The sequence below is a fragment of the Hippocampus bargibanti genome, linkage group LG11 (assembly GCF_051943395.1).
Source record: "Hippocampus bargibanti isolate YZ-2025 linkage group LG11, ASM5194339v1, whole genome shotgun sequence".
In the NCBI taxonomy this organism is placed as follows: Eukaryota; Metazoa; Chordata; class Actinopteri; order Syngnathiformes; family Syngnathidae; genus Hippocampus; species Hippocampus bargibanti.
In genome coordinates this window covers 13,245,037-13,253,320 of record NC_142744.1, presented here as the reverse complement: position 1 = coordinate 13,253,320, position 8,284 = coordinate 13,245,037, and the positions used below count along the sequence as shown (strand labels likewise).

Genomic DNA, 8,284 nt, shown 5'->3' with positions numbered 1-8,284 from the left:
AGGAAGTATACGTATCAACATCTGGTGACTTTGAGAGTCTAAGGAAGAAAGGAATCTTAAGTCAAGTGCTATGAATTTGCCAGCTATGACACTGTTGCCCTTTTGTCTCTGCTCTTGTCTTTTTAATGCAAACTTTTGAAGTACCATTTTGTGTCTGAACCACAGTCCTACAAAAGTTCCAATCTCAGAGAAAAAGCCTCGTTTCAATTGTTTGAATGCTATACTGCCAGCTATTAGCTGATGACGTTTTTTTTTTCATGATGAATTGTCTTTTTGTTTCACAAGCAGCAGGGGAGGAAGAGCAAATGGCCCAGAAAATGTGTGGCTTCAAGTTAACCGTATGTGCATGAGACACATGCAGAAAATGATGAACAATTAAGCACAGATCTTGTATATGATGCCAGCAGCTGTTCGGATAAAATCGAATAAACTGTGACCATGTCTCCATTTTTTCCCAAGCCTATTACATTAGATTCATTTGCATTGTGGAGCTTTTCAGCAAATTGAGTACTGCTGAAAATTCTCAATTTTATTTATTTTTTAATTTAATTTAACTTATATTTTTTCCTAATATTAAAAAAATATGTTTTCATCTGCTTATCTTTTTGATTATTTTTCTTATTGTTATCGTTGTCAGTAATTTAAAAATATGTTTAAAACGAATATTAGGAGAGCCAGTACATTTGGAATTATTAATCCCCGGATTTTCTCCCTGCCTTTACTACACGGGATAATGTCATTTCCCTCATTCATACTCTAATTTAATTTGTTAAGAACGTAATACTGTACTTAAATCTGTTTTTAATGTACTGTACCTAGTTGCTCTGTGCTATAGCTACCATCTGTACTTCTTATGGCACTCGTTATATTATTTTTTCTTAATTTTATTCTGCTTATTCTGTCATACCATCATAATTATTTGTATGTATGCTCCATAAAAGGGTGTAATGTTTACAGTATGCTCGCAGTGATGCAGTGTGCTTATTGGGAGACGAACGTCAGTCGACACAGGGCGAGTCAGAACAGCGCATGCGTGCACACGTGATCTGCTGTACGGGAAGTAAATAAAGTCTCTTCCCGCGTCGCCGCGGGCTTTCGAAACGCGGCCTAAATGCAATTATTAAACAAAATGGACGAGCTTTATCTGGATAACATCGACGAGTACGTCCACGACCACGACAAGATCGTAAGAACAATTTTGTGATGTTAATAGTCATGTTCTCATTTTGTATTGTTGTAACGTTTCAACGACATCAGCCTCCGAGCGAAGCTGACAAATGTCCACTGAAAAAACTGACAAATTCAAGTAAATCGCGATAAAATGCCGTTCATATGGCGAGTAACATATATACTCAATAGAATATGTCTTTATAGAGTATTTGGTTTGTTTGGGCTTTGATTTCATCTCTGGAAACACGTTAGAGCAGCAGAAAATTACACAGAACGTGTACTGCATGGTCCCAGACGAATGCATGACCGAAGACAGTATAGCGTCGTTTAACATGAAACCCCCGAGTGCTGTTCATAAATTACCCGACGTTCAACGTTTTATTGTTTTTGAGGAGACAAATTCGGCGTTGGCTTTATCGCTGAAAAGACGTTGAATGTTCTGAAATTCATCACTCAAATGGCAGCTGTATTGCAAGTTAAAATTACTTTGAATGGAATAAACTCGGCTCAAAATTGAGAAAATAATAGTTTTAAACGTTCCCCCAATGGCAACAAGATTTGTTGTGGTTTTCGATGTTTGGTATTGTTTAATAACAATCTTATTTGGTTACTTACGAACAGGTTACATATAAATGGCTGAGTCTCACTCTTGGAGTCCATGTCAACACAGCGAAACGGTTAGTCTTTTAACCCCCTCTCCCCCCGCCTTAACCGTACAGTGACATGTCAATGACCAAGGCAATTTTTTGTTTTCTTTTTCTCTACTCAGAATGCTCTATCATTACCTGGACCACAAGAGGAAGGAGAGCTCAGCTCAGCTGCATGCAACTTATTTTGTTTCGGGAAAGTGTGTGGACAATGGTCACACGGTGTGCTAAAACAATTCAAATTTTATCTTGAGTAGTTGTTCTTTTTTTTTTTAAACCAGTTCTGATTACTTACTCAAGTACTGTTTTTTTTTACCAGAGTCATAAGATGTCAGTGGTGCGTGAAGAACAGCTGGAAGGTGTGTTTTTTCATCCACATTTCATGAATCTTATAGATAAAAATATGCATTCATTGTTTCCCCCCCATAGACTTCAAGTCCAAGATGAGTTTGATCGTAAGTGTGCATGTTTACAGCGTTCAAAAAGCTCTGCTGAGGGACAGTGGGCCACTCTACACTGTCGACTACGATGCGGTCAAAGACAACCTTCTCAGCTGTAGCAAGTAAGTCGATCTCAAAAGATCACTTTCACTAAAGGTTCGTTTTATGGGAATAGAAATAGAAATGGCAAGAATATATATATTTTTTAATCCGGGTCAAAATATTGAATTTTACATTTTATCTCGTATATCTCATGTGTGTTGAGTTTGTGTTGTGCTCTTCCGCAGATATAGCGCCATCCGGTGCTCCTGTGCCGTTCCCATGTCCTTTGAGGAACCCAAAGCTCAGCAAGCTCCCCCTCCTCCTGTTCAAGAGCCTCAGCAGACCAAAAAGCCTTCCGCTAATGGAGATACCACTTCCAAAGCCAGGCCTGCCAAAAGCATCATGGGAATGTTCGCTGGGAAAGCTGCAGTAACTAAGAGCCAAGATGGTGGCAAAGAGGTGAAGTCCGAGCCACAAGAAACAGCACCTGAGGTTTGTCTCCAGGAAAACTTTTTAAAATAGTGAAATAGGTGGAATTGAATCAACATGCAAACGCACGATTGTGGCTGACCAGTTCCTTCTGCGCTGAAGCATTCCAGGAAAGTTAACCCAACTTGCTATTGCCTTAAAGGACAACCGACACCTCCAAACAAGTTGTATCCATAATTTGTAAAATCGCTTCAAATGACTTCTACTGAGCGTATTTAACAAAGTAGCTATATAGTAGCAAAATAGCTATATTTTACGTTTTAAGACTCGCGCTGAATATTCCGGAAGTCTTGTTTTTGAGTTGGTGACGAGTCCTCACGTCACCTCACTGAAGGAACGCCCCTTACTGAGAAAGGACACATTGCAGCAGTCCTTTCATCACGTCAATGCATTTTGCGGTACTTTGTTTGGTCTGAAAACTTCGTGTTGATCCGTGTTGATGGCGAAATTAGAAGGAGAACACATAAATAACGCGATGGTGAATCCTTGTGTGTTGTGACAAAAATGTTGAGTCCATTGAGCCCATGTATTATTATTATTTCCACACGGAACTTTGTCGCCATCTTCTGCCTGTTTTGGGTGTGACACCCCCCCCCCTGATACCTCAAAATGACACGGAATAAATTCTTTAATCGTTTGCAAACATGTATGCTTTCCTCTTCAGAACTATTTGAATCATATTCATAACTGGATGAGTAACAAAAAAGCATGTTCTCCAAATCTGAAGCCATTGTTTTGATTCTCGAGCAAGGCAAGATGTCTTGGCGTGACACCACGAACAAGGGGGCGGGACCTTCTGAAAATGGCCACTTCCGGTTTAAATTATTTGCAGTTTCAGCACACTTTAAATAATTTTTATTGGTGTTTTGCATTTTACTAAAAATATCATACTGTGTGTTTTGGGTATTTTAGATGCTATAAAACGTGTTTTTCTGATGTTAGTTAGGAAATGAGAAAGTGATTTCAGTTGTCCTTTAAAAAATAAATAAAAACATCAATTTTGAGTCATTATCTTAACATAATATCCCATTCAACTTACCAGGCAGTTCAAAAGATGTACTGTATTAGGCAAATTTTCATTTGGCTTATGATGTTTGAAAATAACAGCTGAGATCAGGACAAACCAATTTAATTGATTTGTGGGGAAAAATATGGAATTGACTATATATAGAGATACGGAAGAATAACTAAACAACTGGATTTTACATTTGAAAAATTACGTGGTGCACCACCATACAAAATTCTGACTAAAAACAAATGTACCAATCTTGTCCCAATTTCCACACAAATTGACTTGCTTCTTGAATGTGTCATGACTTAATTTGTCACTTTATATACTGTAAATCTACTGTATATTTTTAGGTGGATGTCCCCAAAGGAAAAGCATCGGCAAAGTCCAATCACATGATGAACTTGTTTGGCAATCAAAGCATCAGTAAGTAAACATTCGTTCAAAAAAAAATTATCTCACACAATTAAACCGATATGAAATAGTTCTAAAAGTAAAAGTCAATTGTCTGGATTTTAGAGAAACAAGAGAAACCCGTCAAGGAGGAGCAAGAAGTAGCAGTGAAGTCCTCATTGGCGGGACCACGACAGACGGAAAAAGTGCAAGTTAAAACAGTCACAACGGAACCGCGAAAGTACAACAAGAAAGACTCAAGAAGGTTTGTGACAGCGTACAATGACCGGGAAATTAGTTAAGTACACACAGGATATGAGATCTAATAAGAAATTTTGCTAAATTATTATGAGTTTCGGACATTTTGTTCAATCATTGAACAGAGGCAGATTGGGATGTGAGAGTGGGGTTAAGTTACCAGCAACAACCCCCACGCACTTTCTGCTATGACTGGAAGCCAAGGTTTTGTGAAGCCCCAAAGTCACTTTCAAGCAAACTTGTAATGCTTGACAGGGGGTATTATTGTTGGCTGTCTGCTGCATGGACCACCACACGGAGCGGCACGCTAAACTAACTTTTTAGCTTGGATATGAAGTGCTGTATCCAACAAAGGAAAATTAAGTCCGTACTATTCCTGGTTTATCTGTGTCCCTTTCAAGACTTCAGAAGGATTAATATCCATGAGATTGTGTACCAAATTATGGATTAGCATTGATTGGTCTTTCAGTAGAGAAATTTACATTTCACAACAGCAAAGTTATGAAAGGAAGAGGAAAGGATATATAAGGAAGAAATTGAAAAACAAAATACAGGAGTTTCTGTACAGGCAGCCACGATCATGCCACCATCTTCAAGTCAAAACAAAAAAAAAACGAACAAATAATGGGACACAACACAAAAGACGCAGACCATCATTCTATTTTAAGGGACGTCATGGTGGAATGTGCGCGTCTGCTACAAGCTAAATGTTGAAAGCAAACACAAAGCTGAGGCATCCATTGACGAAAAGAGATTGTCTCACATCTCCTGTCCCACGTAAATCCGCTACAATTCCAAGCCGCGACAGTTCCACATACGCATCGACGCTCTGCGCTGACCCTCCTTTCTTCTCATCTCCTGCTCCTCAAGCCATGCATCCATCCAGCCACAGACTGTCCAACAGCACCGACCTTTCCCCTGAACAAAGCGGGGATGTGAAAATGTTGCCCACTACATGCGCAAAAAAAGCACAATCAGCCCCTTAAAAATTGCCAATGGGCTATAAATTTTACCGCTGTGATCGTTTTCACGGTATTAACTTTTTTTCTTCTTCTTTCTCAAGCAAAACCAAACGTCTTCAAAGTTCTGAGAGTGAAGAGGATAAAATGGAGAAGAAAAAACGTCGAAGGATCAAGAAGCCTGTGTCCGACAGCAGCGAAGACGAGGATGGTAAAAAGATCATTTTTCCGTTCTACTTGGTTGGGCTGAAATGTTCCATTCGAGTGGTGTAGGTGGCTCTCATCATAAAATGGATGCCAAAGTTTTCTACTTGACTTGTTTGGGTAGTGATCCAACTTGGCCCCGAAGTAAGTTAGTTGTAACATCTAAGAGTATGTCTGTAAACCATTACTGTAAATGTATTTTAATTCAAAAAAATATGACAAATTTAAAATGAAATTTATGAATATTTGTAGAAAAACATTTTTAATAGATAATTGATAATATATTATTACTATGATACAAGTATTATTTTATTGTTATTCTCATTTTATTTGTTTATGTATTTTTGCTGACTGATCTTGGAGATGTTTGAATATATTTAGACACAAAATGGGATTTATATCCTCAACCAATTGCATCTGTTGAAATTGTAGCCGTGTACCACCAAGATGATGTAAATGTATCCTTTTTATCTCTTCTTTATTATCAAAATCTACAAATATCCCAGTAAAAATAAGAAATGTCTACAGTCATTCCAGATTCACCGTCACCAGCGGCTGTGAGAGAGACTGCACCAGCTCCCACAGTGGAACCTGCTTCACATGTAAATATTGCCAATAACTTTTATGCCTCACTTGTAAATAATGAAGATCATGAAAAAAATGTTTCTTTGATTTCAGCCTGAACCTTCAAAGACGACTAGAATACGCAAGCGCAGACGTGTCCTGAAATCTCGAACCTTTGTGGATGAAGAAGGTTGCATCGGTAAGCAAATTAGAAATCTCAAGCCTTTCTTTGGTTTCTATTTCTCACTCTCTTGTGTTGTTGCAGTGACGGAGAAAGGCTACGAGAGCGAGTCATACTCGGAAGATGAAAGCACCGCTAAACAAGCGGCGACAAAAAATCACGCCAAAACCAACGAAAAGAAGAGTCAGAAGAAAACGACAGAGAACAAAGCGACAAAACAAGCTTCCATTATGGGATTTTTCCAGAAGAAATAATGAAGAAAAAAAACACTCAATAAACACGAGTGGAAAAATATTCGTATTGATAGCCAGTGGCATTTTATAGGTGTATTGAACATTAAAGCTGATTCAAATCGAATAGAAAGACCCTGACTACTATGTATGTACTGTATGGTTGTGTTTGCAAGTTGAGATGTGACACACAAGCACCAGCATATTAGACACACCCTTGAGGCAAGAGCACAATTGAGCCTGGTCGGACTGGTCTTTCCCAAGAAGAAAATGATCTCTCGGGGCGTGGTTTAAAAAAATGGATAGAGGCCTCCCTCTTCCTTTGTCGCCAGGTGATTTTTTGTAGCTGCGGCTCCTAAAGATCGCTGAGTCACAGTGCAGGGAAAATATCCTCTTTGCTCAATACAATAACACCAGTCGTCCTGCCATTTGACTTCTCTTTCCTCTTTCAAATGAAAATAGAAATACTGTTCGGACATTTTACTAATTGGTTGTATATTTACATCTTGTATCAGAATCTGAATCAGAAAACTTAATTGTCCCACAATAGGGAAATTTGCAGTCCACAGCTGCAATTTGAAAGGGGATTGGGGGGGGGGGGAATAAAAAAAAGGATTCTGAGCATTGTAAAAATGTTGGAAGACTGAGATGTATACTGTAAATGTGCAAAAATGTTTCATAAAAAACTAAATAGTGCATCATGTATCATGTATTCAGTAACTACAATCGGATTAAGATAGATTTTATAGTGCGCCCATGCCAATGGTTCGCAAGTATGTACAGTGAATAATAAAGCGGTTATGTCAATAAAATTACAATTATGAGAACATGATTTTTAACACCCTAAAAACTGGCAGGATTTATTAATGATAACATTCACTAATTTGTCTTGACACATTTTTTTTGCCTCAGATAGTTTTGTCAATCTAAATTAGACGTCAATCCCCAACTTTTCTTGACAATCTTTTATGGGTCTTCACTAGTATTGGATTGGATTGGATTTGCCTTTATTAGTCTCACAGTGGAGAAATTTACATTTCATAGCAGCAAAGTGATGAAAGGAATGAAAGTAGAAAAACAAAATACACATGAGCTGCTGGAAAGGCAGCCACTCTCGCGGCGCCGTCTTGAGGTCAAAAGAACAAAAAAAACCTAAATAAATAATATGACAGCACAAAGACAATATGACAAAACAAAGACACAGAGTCATTCATTCTTCAGGACTTGCTGTACCCTCTTTGTGATGACATGAAGCAGTTCTAGATGAAAGAGGAGAGCATCAAAGCGTCTTTCCACTAGTGGATCAGGGACATCATGGTGGAACGTGCACGTCGACTACAAGCTAAATGTTGAAAGCAAACACGCAGCTGCAGCATCCATTGACGAAAAGAGATTGTCTCACATCTCCTGTCCCACATATATCTGATTCAATTCCAAGCCGCAACAGTTCCACATACGCATAGGTGCTCTGCGCTGATGCTCCTTTCTTCTTATCTCGGGCTCCTCAAGCCATGCATCCATCCAACAGCACCGACCTTTCCGCTGAACAAAGCGGGACTGTGAAGATGCTGCCCATTACAGGCGCAAAAAAGCACAATGGCCCCTTTGGTGTCCAGCGATGGCAGTCGAATGGCTCCAACATTCCTCCCATTCAAAAACAGTACTGGCATATTCATGCTGCCGAAAGGACGCAACCGC

The 8,284-nt window shown here is 38.9% G+C and overlaps 1 protein-coding gene across 1 annotated transcript; it reads left to right on the top strand.

Annotated features, from left to right (window-relative positions):
• The first annotated feature begins 1,032 nt into the window (after nt 1-1,032).
• On the top strand, nt 1,033-7,158 carry pold3 (polymerase (DNA-directed), delta 3, accessory subunit). The gene is made up of 12 exons (XM_089008145.1): nt 1,033-1,186; nt 1,792-1,847; nt 1,940-2,039; nt 2,137-2,176; nt 2,247-2,379; nt 2,545-2,791; nt 4,151-4,223; nt 4,317-4,455; nt 5,512-5,618; nt 6,140-6,213; nt 6,290-6,374; nt 6,441-7,158. Exons 1-12 carry the CDS (start codon nt 1,112-1,114, stop codon nt 6,608-6,610), a joined length of 1,299 nt encoding a protein of 432 aa, XP_088864271.1. The 5' UTR covers nt 1,033-1,111; the 3' UTR covers nt 6,611-7,158.
• Nucleotides 7,159-8,284: the final 1,126 nt, after the last annotated feature.